This window comes from Pectinophora gossypiella, chromosome 8 (assembly GCF_024362695.1).
Source record: "Pectinophora gossypiella chromosome 8, ilPecGoss1.1, whole genome shotgun sequence".
Lineage (NCBI taxonomy): Eukaryota > Metazoa > Arthropoda > Insecta > Lepidoptera > Gelechiidae > Pectinophora > Pectinophora gossypiella.
The window spans coordinates 8,433,131-8,449,508 of record NC_065411.1 but is presented as its reverse complement, the minus strand read 5'-3'; the positions used below and the strand labels follow the sequence as shown (position 1 = coordinate 8,449,508).

Sequence of the window (16,378 nt, the reverse complement as noted above, 5' to 3'; positions counted from 1 at the left end):
GAAACAGCTCATCGCGATTATTACATTTTTCTTCTTGATATAAAACCGAATATTGGTTGAAAGAAGAATTAAAATCAGAGAAACCCTTAAAATTACAGAAATCCTTGTCGTGGCCGACGCACGGCGCCATAGGCACTCTATGTCGCAAGACATCTATTCAAAAAATAACTTTTAGAATTACACGTCTGGCAGGATGATGTGCCTGGAAGAGGTAACATCATCACAATACCTTCTTGTTCAGTAAATAATAACCATGAATAGACAAAACACACCTATTACTTCAAACAACTACCATAGACAACTGAATTCCGTTTATAGGTATTCACGTCATAAAACCGGGCATTATTCGACTATTATTGTATAAGATTAAAACAAAGGCAATTCAAAGGCCCAGTATTACGAGCAGACGCATTCAGAAGCCAACGATCCCGGGAAACACAACAAGTCAACTTCTGTGGAAATATCGATTCAGCTTAATGCGGACTGTAGGCGGAAAGACTGACTGATTTGGTCCGAGATACTACCTTGTTAAAAATGGAAACTTCACTTCAATTACAACTATACATAAGCTAAGAAGCATAGGATTATCAGCTACTATACATAAACTAGTCGCGCCCCAAGTTGGCATAAAGTATGACAATAAGTAACTCCATACACAAAAAAGTAACAATTCACTTATATATTTCAGCCCAAAAGCATGTAAGTGTATATGCAACAAAACCACCCTGGCCGATGATAATAAATATTTACTTACAGTAATGCCTATGGTAATACCAAGTTGGACAGTCTGCAACGTTTAGCAGAATCGATTCTGTTTACTCGTCTGCCTAATTGCATCGATACTCCAAATATGTGGATGACATGCATTCTTGTTCTGCAAACACAGGGTCAACAATCGCGTGTGGGAGACGTATTGATGATTATCATCACTGAAGGTACACATTTGCATGTAATTATACTTTAATGAATAATGAATGATACTATGATGTATGTTTAGGTGGGAATTGAATAAAAAGTAATAATAAGTAACTTAGTGTTTGTAAAATGAGTTTCATCATTTTACTGTGAAACTTGTACGCGCCAGACTTTAAGTAGATATGCTAGTGTGAAAGCTGAACTAGCGCCCGGGACTAGCTAGTAATTACTAACACTCAACGTTCCTCTCTAGCAATAAAGACGTCTACCAAGTTATCAAAGACACAGTAAATATATAAGCTTATATTATTACAGCAACCACACACAGTCAAGTACAGCAAGTTTAAGAGAGTTTAAACGTAACCCAAGCTAATGATTTGCGTACATAATTGTGGTTTTTATAAATCTAAGTCTTACCAAAAATGTTTACAAACAATAACCTAAAGGCATAAAATAAATTTGAATTATAAAAATGATAAAAACGACGCAGTTCTTCGTAAAAATTATTTCCATTTCTGCTTGCTAAGCGTTATGTTACAGTTTAACCTTATGGTAATTTATTTTAATTTCCCCTGGGCATTAATAAAGATACATATTCGTGGAATACCACATTGGAGCTATGAGCGAGCGTGGGTATACATTTGCGGCAGAAATCATAAATACACGTCCTTAATCCTTACCCGGCTAAGCAAAGCTGTAAAACAAAAGTAAATTTGGAATCTTTTGCATGACCAAAGACAAATATAATGAACTAAATAGTGACAATTTAGCAGTCTTAACAGACTTACAAACAGTTAAATGACATTAGATAGGACGCGTGTTTAGTTTGGTTACCTTTAACGATATTCCGAGGATAATAAACAACACGGGATTCAAAGCTTTTCGTTTAGTTAGTAGGCCATGCATGAACGTAGCTAAAATAACAAGGTAAAATCGACATTACCGTTCTGTGGTTGTGAAATACAACTATGTATGCAAGATAATTTGATCAAACCAAGATAATAGCTGAAAGGAGGAAAATGTACGATACAATGCGAGTGTTTATGCGTAATAACGCCACGTGGCTTTGAAGCCGGTTGCCAGCTTTTCAGCATAATATGGACAGACAAAACAGATAATTTAATTTTGTCCGCTACCTAGAATTGTATTAGATGATATAGTACGTCTACAAGCCTAGCACAGTATATAGTTTAGTGAATAGTTTAATATACACAGATTGCGAAAATCAGAATGTGCTGGTGTCGCAAAATTAAAACCAAAGGCGACACGTTGACAACCTCATATAGTTCATCCTCATATTTTGGCTCTGTCCACCACGATAAGGATACATGCGTGATTTTATGTACGTATTATAATAGTAAATTATAAGTCCATTAATTACTTATAAGAAGTTACTTATAGAATTACGTCTTTACGCTTATGACTGTGGAGTAGATCCGTTTCGAGTCTCCAAGGCAGCGAACGAAGCCAACAAGGTATAAATTATATACGACAGTCACTATAAATCACTGGTAAATCAAGAATTTTATTCGCTAAATACGTACTACAAATGAACCCAATAATGCATCATCACTTTTCGCCAGCATGATTCGACAGACAATAGCGATAGAAATCAAATATGTGCAGATTAAACGCGATATGCAGGCACATAATATGTATACGTATTATGTAGCTAGCACATAAAAGCCAAACATACAATGCCTTTTAGGGGTTCAGCTCTTTTATGCGAATAATCTGCAATTCCCAGTATACCTAAAGCAAGTTACTCAGTACGCAATGAATTTTGTTGACGTAACCGCGACACACTATACACACACTAAGCATCCTACCTAAGTTTTCGAATATAGGCACAATGTTGACAGATTCTTCTGCAGATTAATCAGTCTGATAGATATTTCTTTTTTTCATAACAAATAAACCACCACTACTAACTAGTTTCCGAAATAAATATTTTGAATTTGAATTTAAACCGCTTTGAATGTTAGAATTTTCTCTCTAACCGTAGACTAAAACCAATACTTTTTCGGATCGAATTAAGAGACAGGCTGAATATAATGTAGTCGAGTAGACGCAGATGATTAATTGCCGGTGTCCATATCATTAATAACGAGTTTATCCGATTTGGCCGCGTTATTTGGCCACATTACACACAATGGGAACTGCTGATACCATTATCATTGTTACGTTATCACGGATCGTTATACTAGCGTTTCTCGGAAGAGTCCAAGTCGTGTGTAATTATCGCAACTTCCTTGAACCGCCGTCCGCAATTACATGGGAGCGCGTCCGCTTTAAACAATTTTGTTTTTAACTCATTTTTTATTATTGTTTTTTTTCCTAGAGATGTCTAATTCCTTTCCGGTACCGATGGTTAGCAGAAGTAGATGAGAGGATGTTGATTGGATTCCGAAAATTGAATAATAACATAGTTCATTCGTATACTATTATCTCTGCCAGATGCATTGGGAAATAAAAAGTATAAATACAATGAATGCAACGTAATTAAAAATACTTTAATGCTCACACGGGAAATACAAACATTTTCGTGGACATTTCGGCAATCATAATTATTCCGTGAAAGTCAAACCAAACTAAACTTTAAATTGATATTTTACAAAGGCAAATTTTATTTAAAGCAATATTATCAACTCTTTGTCTTTTTCTGTAGCACAGTATTCCTGTGGTAAAGTACTATCTACTTTCCCTATTGGAATCCGAACCTCATCCATTTTAATGTCGAGAACACCACATTTGGTGCTAGTACCTAATCAAGATGGAACTACCGAGTGCATATAAACAAAATACCTGTTCGAATTGATCCTTAGTTTACTAATCGTTTCATTCCTTTGGAGTAGGCTCCAAAGGAATGAAACACACAAGCAACAAAAGACTTTTACAATGCAAGTAGGAAAAGTATCCTATAAAAATGTCACTCATCTTACACAGATAATGAAAAAAATAGCTATTATGAATGTCGATCACGTTTGGATTAATCACCATCATCATAGGCCTTTACATCTTGATCAGATGATTTATACAGCGTTTCTGTGGCAAGGTATTGTATGGCTGAAAAGTCCAATACGGGAGTGGCGCGGAATAGCGTCCGCATGACTGGTATTTCAGCTGAGGGTCGGGATGGTGTGGATAGTGAAGCGACCCTCTCATTAATATGAATTTTTTTTTCGTCTTTCGTTTAAAATCCGGAACCAGGCATCGTCATGTGTGTTTGGATAAATACTACAAGATAAATAAAATATCACATTGAAAGGCGTATCTGGCGTTCATCCGTAGAGAAATACGCAAATACACGTAACAATTAAAACAGATACCTCGAATAATCAATGGTCTTCAAGCAAACAGTTGCGAGCGCCTTTTGCACAACATGCTTACAACCGGGCGTCGGCTTAATCGAAGAAATTTCGCATAGACAGGAGGACCTAGTGGTGTAATGGTTAACACTCTCGTCCCAAGTTGACAGGTTGAAGTCCCGTCCGAGTCAGATTTTTTTCGATATTATTTTCTCTTTGTGTTGCTTACAACTGCATATATTTCGCGTTTGAAACTAGATATTTCAGAGAGAATTTGATTAAAGGTGAAAGTCAAAGCGTTTATGGATAGTTCCTGAAACTTTCTAGCAAGCAACGTTGGTTAACTTGGTTATTCAATAGTGCAATTCAAGCACGAAGTTCAAGCCACCGTAATATTGTATTTGTCCTATGCATTCATAAAGAGGACATCAAGAGGAAATCTTGAAAAGTAATAAATACGCTGCATTTCGAGCATGTCACAGAGGTCTACCATTGGATGACGTAATCGTTTATCATGTAAGGTATAATAAGAAAACCGTTTTGAACCTTAAAATGACACGGAGCGTTTTGTGAAGGTGTTTATCCTAGATTTAACCAACGCATTCGGACAAACTTCGAAATAGCACCTTACTTCGGCATTTGACTAGCGTATTGGCGTGCATAATACTTAGGTATAATTTACCAAAACCCAGCATTTGCGATCGCCTATCTCTGTTTTAACAACACTAAGATGCACTAATAGATAATAGGCGATATTTTTTTAGATATTGACAATTACTTATTATAATTATATTTATGTAAAAAGAAGTAGGTACATATTAGCGTTAATGAGAGTAACTTACTAACAAGTTGCTGTCTATTCAGATCAGAGTCAGATTAGTCAATACAATACAAAAATCTTTATTTCAGTATTGTATTTATTTCCTATACCTCAAGGTTGTTTGGAAAAGATTGCTACCTTAGCAATAAGGCCGCCTGTTGTACTATCTAACTGATTATAATTGTTTATTGATAATATTTATTTTCAGTGCAATAAAGAGTTTTTGTATTGTATTGTACTTAAAACATTAAATCGGACAATCGGGCGATCAGCCTGTAATGTCCTCACTAAACCAGGGCTCACAAAGTGATTTTGTGATATGTCCCCACCGGGATTCAAACCCGGGAACTCCGAAGCCTAAGCCCAACGCTCTACCACTGGACCACAGAGGTCAATAGCTTGATGTAGTTTTAGTTCGTGAAGGAAGTTACTATTACCGTTGTTGCTAGCGTTTCAAACAATGCTAATGAAAACTGATAAAAACTAAATTGCCTGAAGATGACTTGCAAAATCATGATACAATCAATATTATTACGTTTAGAAACTTCATTCAATAGTAACGAACATCGCAGTTTCTACTATTACTGTAATTCTGCAGTCTGTTTTAATCATGGCGTATTAAATCCAGGAACAAGAACTAATATCAAATACCCTTTATGAAATATCTCATATCGCTCTGACACATATTCATATGTATCTGAAATGTAAGCTTCACTATACAGGGCCGCGACTCGCATTATTGAAAGCGAGCTTCTATTCATTTACCTATATTATGTATGTAGTACATATGCGCACTGCATTAAAGGTGCTTATATTATTAGTAAAACAAATCGCTATAACAAATAAGAGATAATTTGCCTGTATGTTGTGTCCTAGTACAGTCATCAGCAATATTAAGTACCCACTTTAGAACCCTGTCGCACTATCATCACGCGCATAATAGAACATTGCAAATTGACAGTAAATAAAGGATCAACGGACCACATCGAAGTTACAAGGGGCAAGCCACGTAAGCGTAGACACGTACAGTCATAAGCAATATCATGTACCCACTTTAGAACCCTGTCGCACTATCATATTTGACATTTAATGAGCCTTTGAGGAGCTCGGTGGCGCGTGGCGCAGCGGTAAACGCGCTCGGTCTGCGATTGTTGAAGTTAAGCAACTTTCGCAAAGGCCGGTCATAGGATGGGCGACCACAAAAAAAATGTTTTCAGCTCGAGCTCCTCCGTGCTTCGGAAGGCACGTTAAGCCATTGGTCCCGGCTGCATTAGCAGTCGTTAATAACCACCAATCCGCACTGGGCTCGTGTGGTGGTTTAAGGCCCGATCTCCCTATCCATCCATAGGGAAGGCCCGTGCCCCAGCAGTGGGGACTTTAATGGGCTGATGATGATGAATGAGACTTACGGTTTAATTTGTCAAAAAAGTTAATGTGACATGGTTTCCATAACATACATATTAGTACTTGTGACCGTACATAGGTAAGAACTTGAAAAGACTTGGTAAGAAACACCCGGAATCGAGACAGTTTAGAAAAGTTCGTATCTAGGTGAACAAGGTGTCTACGTACACCCCGGATATCTGGTACATGCAATAAATAAGCTGAACTACATACAAATGGTCATCCTTCTTCTTCTCTTCTAATTAAATTAATATACAGAAGTACCACGTTTATACATTGTTTTAAGTTTACGCGGTTATTATCATAATTAAAGCACATAGCATATAATATCGGGAGTCTCATATCTCCATTTAAATGCGGTAAGAACCCGTTACTATGTGCTTTAATTAGTACCACGTTTTTCTAATAGTTCGATGTGGCGTGGGTTCTTAGTCCATCTTGTGATGGACCTCTGACTACAAATAGGATATAGTCGTGAGCCTGCGTTATGTTATAAAGAGGTATTGTAAAATCAAACAAACACATTCAGGCCTCGTTTGTGGGCTATATTGCGTGAGGCTTTGAGTGGCAGGGATGTACTATAGCTTTTATGCAGAAGCTCAATTGATTAATATTCAGTGATGAACAGCGCTATTATTAAAACTTATTAAGGTTTTAAAGAGTTTTAACTTCTTCTTGTATCGTGTGGGTTGTGAGGTGGATTACCAACCCCATCAACCCTGGTGTCAAGATTATTATTGAGCCGCCATAGGCCCTGACATGACTCATGCAACGACTGCGTACTTACATCAGTAAGTAATAGCCGGTACCAACGGCTTAAAGTGCCTTCCCAAGCACGAATCATCTTACTTTTGGACAATCAGGTGATCAGCCTGTAATTTCCTAACCCAACCAGGGATCACAAAAGTAATTTTTATGATTTGTCCCCACCGGGATTCGAACCCGGGACCTCCGGATTGTGAGCACAACGCTCAATCAATGGACCACGGAGGCCGTATGGTCATACTGGTGATATCTGTCAAGTAATCAACGAGCGATGATCATGCACCGGCAAAAACCAGTGATCAAGATATTCCAGACGGCACTCGTAGCATAGAAGAAAGAAAAAAGCCACACCGAAGCAATTTATCTAAATCATCGAAATAAATGCGCAATGTTAACAAATATCAAATAGAAATATTGCTTTTATATGGCCTTTTTAACGTCCTTGATAGTCAAACAACGCCCTCGAGCATAAAGCTAATAAGTACTAGTCTATCTCTTTAAGTTGCTGGAGTTTTCGTTTTGTCTGTACTATGTTTTATGTACTATACGTGCAATACAGTGTGTGTATTAAAGATAAAATGATAAAGATTTTTATTGTGTATAAATTTAGGTACAGTTATAAATAATAGTTGCAGTTATAGTTGCAAATTACGTCTCACTAAATACATATTACTATTTTGCATAAATACGACAATAAATATTTTTATAAATCTTGCAGATATACCCAGTCTATATATAACATTGCCTATTTTGAATTGTACAGCGAGCCCCATTTCAAGTGTATATATTCCCAATTGGGCTAGTCAGGGGCAAGTACATCCATCGCGAGATGAACTAGGTAGGTACTCACGCTTCAGCGAGCTTTCTTTTTTATTACTATTAGGCACAATTTACACTCACGCACGTAACCCCTGTATTTGGCGGATGTAGCCAAAAGTCATCAATTAGACCCGTCAGCCACGTCTGACATAACAGGTATAGGTACTTACTTTTACACAAAATATAGGTATAATGAATAATCCAGCTTAAAGTAGAACCTACCTGATTAGGAGTGATGTCGGTGGCAGAGCGTAGCTTGGCGCGTCCGGCGCCGCCTGCCTTCCTGATGGCATCCATCAGGTTGGCGTGCGCGTCTCCTCCCCCTACAGGCGGTGGTGGGGGCTTCTCCGTCCTAGGACAATATAAACATTTGAATATAAAACCAAAAAACATAAGCTAACGGCTATATCCCAATTGGGGTAATGAGAGGTACAGTCATCGCATGGCGAACTACCCACACCTCCTCGAGCTTTCTGTTCAGACCAACGTGATAGGTGATGGTAGTGTGATTTGATTGTAATATAATAATATATTCTTTATTGCACACTAAGACAACAAACAACGTACTCAAAGCTCTTATAAATATAGGTATCCAATTTTCACGGGATTCGCTTACAGAACCTGGATATTGGACAGGACTGGTTTTTAAAGAAGCGTCTGCCTGTCTAACCTTTCAACCCAAACGGAAAAACCAGCGCAATTACAGGTTAGAACACATACCTTCGAAAACAAATCACAATAACAAAGATAGATAAAAAGAAATAAAAAAAATTGTCACAGTCGCAGACTACTATACAAAATCATAGGGCCTGATTAAAAGTAACCTTAACAAATACCGCAGCACTAACTTCAAAATATACTTTCCATCGTTACACAAACACTGTATTTCATGAAGCATCCCTACGGCAGCAAAAAATGTTATAACAGTCGTCAAATAGTAGGCTAGTGACCCAAAAAGCAATACTAAAACTTTACATGCGTGTAATATAAAGCAGTTACGTTGTTTGAGCGCAACGCGACTGTTATTGCAGGAATAAGGCGTATTATTTGTTGTAACAAACAGTTCTGAGGACTTATGGCTATAAGAGCGATGCCTACCCCAGACCGGATAATGTCCCCATTTTCTTCAAGTGCCCATGTCATCAAGATGACCAATGCGCATCAATCACTCGCAATGTTTGGCTGGCTTGATGGCATGACAGCATCAATTGTCATCTGTCAGGGGACTCCGATTGTCGAGGGGCCACTTGGCGCGACATATTTCGCGGTAGCCGTTCATGGACGTTTGCGGGTAAGCACATCAGCATGATTTATTGTACGATTTATGTGTAAGTGGTATTTGTTTGTGACTATTGAATGTTACCGAGTACCGTAAATAAATTGTGTACAATGAGATCGTTTCACGTGAAAATAATTTGAACTAGGAGCGTTTTTATTTTAGTATTGAAACGTGGTTGAGAAAAAGAAAACACAGAAACAAGAACATAAACTCGACAGCAACACCTATCACATCTTAAAAAAAATGTAGTCAAGTTTACCCTTTAGAACTTGAAATCCGCTTATCTATCATCCCACAAAAGAACAAAATTACACTTTCAGAACAAATACTTCAGAAAAAATATCCTTATTACTCATCCATCATTCCGAATCTATACTACTACAGCTGATAGTAACCCAGTGACCATGACCATACCGCCGTCGTTGGTCGCCTCACTTGTAGTTCATGCCAATATTAATTACAACCTTGTCTTGGCCTCACTGTATTCTCTATCTTTTATCACCTGACTAGACATTTGTCATCCTATCGTGCCATTCATAATTCATTTTAAAGGATATAATTGCTTATTATTGCTTATCTAGAGCAGAATATTAATGTTGCTGGGTAGAACCTTTGAGGATTTTGCTTTCTATGCCGTTTAATTGAATAATAGGCTTTAGATATACAGGATGGCCCAGAAGTTCACGTTCAAAATGAAAAAATAAATAGAGGAACTCATTAGCTACCAGAAACACCCCCATGTATGTTCAGCGATTATTTACGGTTTAGGAGATATGACCCATTTTGTACCTTTTTCTAGATTTTCTACCTTACTTCAGAAATCATCATTTTGTCGTTCTCATGTGTTTATTATTCTTCGGCGAAGTTTTATCAACTGTAACAATTTTGGTCGAATTCTCACTTTAACTTCCGATAACTTTTTTTTCTCTTTGATTTGACTTTGATTTATCTTTGATTGAGCATAAGGCATAGTTGTGAAGTAAAATAAAATAATTATTAAGAAAGGGATAGCGACAAAATGATTATTTCTGAAGTAAGGTAGAAAATCTAGAAAAAGGTACAAAATGGGTCATATCTCCTAAACCGTAAATAATTGCTGAACATACATGGGGGTGTTTCTGATAGCTAATGAGCCCCTCTATCTAATTTTTCATTTAGGACGTGAACTTCTGGGCCACCCTGTATATAGGGATGTAGCAGAGGCGTAAGAACTAAGAATTACGCCACACATAAACAACCTTGCCAATCAGCTAACGGCGACAAGTTGGCTGTATGCGGCGCGACCTTTGCCAGCGATCGATTCTCTGATGCCTGCAAGTCTAGACTAGCTCCCACTAATGCTCCAACAGGTAATAGGTACCCAACACGCGAATATGAATTATTCGGTAACAAATGCTTTCGCGGAGTGAGGCAAAACAAGGATCCTGGTTACTAATGGCTGCGCGTTGGTTTGAAATGTTTCTTTGGAGCTTGTGTAGGAGCAAAAAAGAAAACTTCAAGTACAAATTAGGCATTGATTAAAACAATCGCAATTTAGTTCACGAATTTGTGCGTTACGTATAAGGTAACAGCCTCCGTGGTCTAGTGGTTAGAGCGTTAGGCTCACGATCTGGAGGTCCGGGTTCGATTCCCGATGGGGACATTGTCGAAATCACTTTGTGAGACTGTCCTTTGTTTGGTAAGGACTTTTCAGGCTTGAATCACCTGATTGTCCGAAAAAGTAAGATGATTCCGTGCTTCGGAGGGCACGTTAAGCCGTTGCACTATGGAATATGGTAGAACAAACGCGTATCAAAATTCATTTTTTCACTAATTGAAATAGATCCTTCTATCAATGTAATATAATAGTTCGAAAGTCGAAGATTCATATTCTGTAGCGCAATTCATATTATATTTGGTGAAAGTAGTTGTTTTCATGTGGTAAAGTTAAGGTTCATGAAATTGGGAAATATCAAGTTCCTCATTGACGATTTTCAAAGTCAGATAGTTTTAAAACTTAAAATGAAAGGTATATGGTATTATATATTTTTGAAAAGCTTATTTATCGGAAAATTTAGACAAATTAAATTGATTGTTTTTAATACGAATATATACGTAAAAAAAATTAAAGAAGAAATGGAGGAAAAAAAAGGTTTTCTTCAACTTCGTCGAAGCTTTTAACATTTACCGGCGTTTACCGGTGCTTTGAATTTAATGTTAATTGATAGTTTAGTTACTTATCAACAACATATATAAAAATTAGCTGCGATTTTTTGCGAACTTTGGAGATATGAGATAAAATCGAATCCTAGTCAGGGTACGGAAATTGCTATCAATTGCGGTTTCGTGGTTGACTTGATTTAACAATACTTTGTGGTATAGTTTATCAATTGATTATTTTATATTGTTAAGTTTTTATCATTTTGGTGTCATTTTCCATGAGAAAATAGATATCTGAATTAATTCACACATTCTGAAACAATATATAAAGGGAGGTAACAAAATATGTTTCCATTACAATTTCAGTGGTATTTTCGTATAGTACGGCTATTTTACTCTTCAAAATGTCTACTTTTAATTGTAGTAAACGTGAATTAATAGAATCTTATATAGAAGGCGGTAAAACGACTGCGGCACTTTCGACATATTTGGAGGAAAAACAAGTATCAGAAGACAATATATGTTTTATAATTGGTAAAATTCAACAGACTATCATCCCTGCGTTTAATAGACGCTGGAAAGAAGCAGCACGCAATAAGAATATATTTTTAAAAAATAACACAAATTGGCTGGATTCTGAATATTCCGTGACTATATCTACATCAGAAAACGTGTCAACAGACTCAATCGTGTGTGACATAATTATGGAGATTCTTCAGAATCAAGCAAAAAAAGAAGAAACACTATTTTGATGAACGAATATGGTTTGGAGCACATTCTGGGCGGATATCTTCAAGGATTGCGTTCTATGGGAGAAGGAACGGAAGCAAAACTAGTTGAAGAATTAAGGTTGGCTGATGCTATATTACCAGGTGTAAATGGGAATGAACCTAACAAGAAACCCTATTACATAGCTAGTTAAATTAATAATATTAAGAAAATTTTGATTCATTTCTATGTTTAGCATAATGTATAGCTATAGGTACTGTACCATTTTTTATTTTATTTTATCATTAATATGATAAGTTATGTTAATTGAGTAATTAGTGTTGAGAAATACAGGTAAGATAATATAACTAAAAATATAAATTTCAATAAATATATAGAATTTTAAACGATTGTGAGTTTTCTTTATTTAATAAAAAAAATTACGCGTAATTTCAATTCACCAAACATTACTTATATGAATTTTTATATATTCCTTTATATTAGTGCAAAATTACATCGCTCTATCTTTAAAATTGACGGAGTTACAGATTTTTGATCCGAAACACACCCAAATATTCCACAGTGCGTTGGTCCCGGCTATTAGCCGTAAAAACACCTCCACCAATCCGCATTGGAGCAGCGTGGTGGAGTATGCTCCATACCCCCTCCGGTTGATTGAGGGGAGGCCTGTGCCCAGCAGTGGGACGTATATAGGCTGTTGATGATGATGATGATGATGATGGGTAGGTTATACCTACCTATCTCAAAAAATTACGTTGTTTTTATACGACTTTTCTCAGAATGTGTGTCGTAGACATACGACCACGACTATCACCTAAACATCACTTATCGGAAGAATTTCAGAGAAATATACCTATTTTTTGTTTCATACTTTTTATTAGAGCGTGATTTTTCGGATTTAGTTTATAAACTTATGTTTTTTCTGTACACTGTTAATAAGTGCAAAAAAAACTTTATCGTTCATAAATAAATAAGCTAAATGTATTCTAAAAATAACTTGTATTTTAAATGAATAAAACATTGTCATTTCATTTGCACTTTACAAATAAAATCGGATCTTCAAGTTAAAATGAACAGTGTATTTGTATTTTTATTAGTGCGCAGCTCACAATCAATAATAAGCCGGCATCAGAGAGAGAAAATAGAGGAATATAACTTCATCGTACTTTTCTAGTACCATTATACTGCACTAGGTATGGAAACAACAAGCACTATTTTAGTCGATTAAATTGGTTGGAGGTTGCAACGTACAGATTAATAAGTTAGTTAGTTAATAATATATACGTACATCTTTTGAGTTGTATCTAGGAGTCTGGTATATATTAGTTTTTTACCTAAATGTTTTTTATGTGTTTCTTTGGACTTCATATCAACAGTGGCTGCAAGTTGTCTTTGATTACTTGTGGCTCTGCCCACCCCATTAGGGATTACGGGCGTGAGTTTATGTATGTATGTATGTATGTTTTTTATCCTTAATCACCGCCCTGACTGCAGTGCAGACAGATAGGCTGCCAGATGGATCGATGGTATCGTACCTACGTAGGTATTATATGAGTAATTTATAGATAGAAAAAACTACATATGATGAGATGACAGGAGGTTTGTTCGTTGCACTGGGCACATAAAATGTTTAATAAATTAGCTAATGATTACTACATCCATCCGCAAAACGAGATCTTTCTTAACGAGTAGTGCCATTTTATAGCTATAATTACACTGCGCTAGTCATTTTGCCATTTTACGATAGCGCCTCGGCGCTGCGGCACTTGAACGAATAAACGAAAAAGAAAATGGCGGCGATTTAGACAGACTCGCGCTTCTATATTCCTTGCATGGTAAGATTCAAAGATCTTACAATGTCCCACGCGGCTTATTGAAAAAGGGGGCTCTTCATGTGTATTGAGTGACGGATTTATTACACGCGTCATTTAGCATATTATGAGGGTATCGCCTCAGCAGTTAAACTAAGAAAGAAAATGGCGGCAATTAAGAGAGACGCCGGCGCCTTCTAAATTAGCACACGAGTCCGCTGAGCCAATATTATTGCACCTACTCGGTTGGATCCCTTCCAACTTCGGAGTCAATCACTCTTCACGTCAATTGGTGACATAGCGTATCAGCTAGACTGCATAGAAGTATGAAAATTGTCCGATAACGAACGGAAATTGGCGCGCCTTCCTCTCTGACCATTTCAGAAGTCAGACATAGTAGGTGCTTAATATACTCGAAATTAAAATATATTTTTAATAAGTAGCCAAAAAACATTATACCGAGCCTCAATAGAAACTGTTCTTTCACTACAAAGTTAGCCTTTCATAATAACCAAAATTAACAGCCCACCTGGTGCAAAATAAGTTAATGAATTTAAAACACGTATTAATGAATAAATATAATTATTAAGCCGTTCTTCTTCATTCTTCGATCTTGGGTTGTGAGGTGGACGACCGACCTCATCAACCCTGGTCCGGGTTAAAATTGGGGTTTCAAAATTGGTTACATCAGTAAGCAGGTACATGTACCGAATTAGACGTTACGTGGTCTTTAGAAGAGTCCTGGCTCTTCCAGATAGGGATTACGACCGTTTGTCTATCTGATTTGATAAGCTCTTAAAACGAAACTATTATTTTACACACTCTTGTGTAAAATTAAGTTGATCTGGCTTTAGCCGTGGTGCTTTACAACCCATGTGCAAAAGGAACAACAAAGCACGCGTGGGCTACTAGCGATCATTCGCAGACGTCGCTGTTGGCGCGAGGGGCATCGAAAATAGAAAACTATTGGACATAGGACGTGCATCCCGCGATTTCTCGGAACGTTTTGTCCGTAGTGACGAGCTCAGCGCCTCGGAATAGCACTTCGCTGGAAGACACCCATCGCCTTCCACATACAAAGTTACAAACGTATGGTAGGGATCTGCAGAACGATCAACCTTCTCATAAAACGATCTTTGGAACTCTTATTTTAACCTTTGTTGTACAAAACATCGATATAAAAACGGGTTCTTGTCGAAAGCATAGAGGTGATTAGAAATGAAAGACTGCATTATGCTGGAATAAGCAATTAGACATAATTACATAAGCTCACGACTATACCCCAATTGGGGTAGTCAGAGGTACATCCGTCGCAAGACGAACTAAGTACCCACACCCTACTTAGCTTTCTGTTAGACCAAAGTGACAACTAGACATAATCGTGTAAATAAAGGTGGAAATAAAAACAACAATATTTATAGGCAGATACAGATTATATAAACTTGACCTATAGTGACACAATATGTAACCTATTATTCGAAAACAAAACTTACAGTCCATAAATAGGTTGTAAAATAAACTAGATAACCGTTAGAAGCGATAAAATATACCTTGGTCTTTTATCGCTTCTAACGTCGCTTCTAAAATCTTTTCATATATCTTTGTTTTCTGCGAATTTAATTTCACTACGAGATAACCGCGGGCATTGACCGCGGCACGTTGATTGAGATAAGGACGTTGTCTACGCTACATAGTAGGTACACCTACACATACACATTCCGTATTGAATGGGTGCTGATATGACAAGTTATTGGAAATGTTGCTATTTATCTTTTGACGGGTCGATACGGGCATCGGGCATTCAATCATACATTATTATTTATTTAATCTGTATTTTTAGAGCTTAGTCACAAACAGCAACTATGTAGCTGTGTATAGGAACAAAAACGGTGGTACTAAATACAATAATTACCTTGGATTTAAGCCTATATGCACTAATTTGTAAAGTGCTTTGGCTTCTTTTGACAAGGGGTTCGCCAAAGCAATGTTACATCCGCCAACATATCTTAGATTATTGTAAATATTGTGTAAATTAAATCTTTCCGACTCATTTCGAACACATTCCATTAAAATGTGATACACGTATTCTACCACACCACACTCAAATCATACATTATCAATATTTAAATAACATATACATTACCTACGGCTAAAAATGAATATGTAATAATTACTTACCTAACAAATATAAGTAATTAACTATTCCTCACGATGAATCATTATGATTTGTTCCATACGACAACCTGATAGCCTGTGACCAAACGAGTCAAAAAGTCGTTTATAATATTAATAGCTCTGCTCTGCCCATCCAAGCGAGAGTAACTTAAGTTTAGTTATATGTCGGAATACTATGAGCCGTAGTAGTCCAGTTGGTAGAACGCTTGCCTCT

General features: G+C 36.9%; 1 protein-coding gene across 2 annotated transcripts in view; it reads right to left on the bottom strand.

The window, feature by feature from the left end:
• The window catches only part of LOC126368720 (WASH complex subunit 1-like), a 46,571-nt gene that overhangs the window by 13,094 nt on the left and 17,099 nt on the right, over window positions 1-16,378 (bottom strand). For both annotated transcript variants that reach the window (XM_050012853.1, XM_050012852.1), the window contains exon 5: window positions 8,254-8,383. In XM_050012853.1, the coding sequence (XP_049868810.1) occupies window positions 8,254-8,383 (130 nt within the window). The remainder of the gene's footprint in view (window positions 1-8,253; window positions 8,384-16,378) is intronic.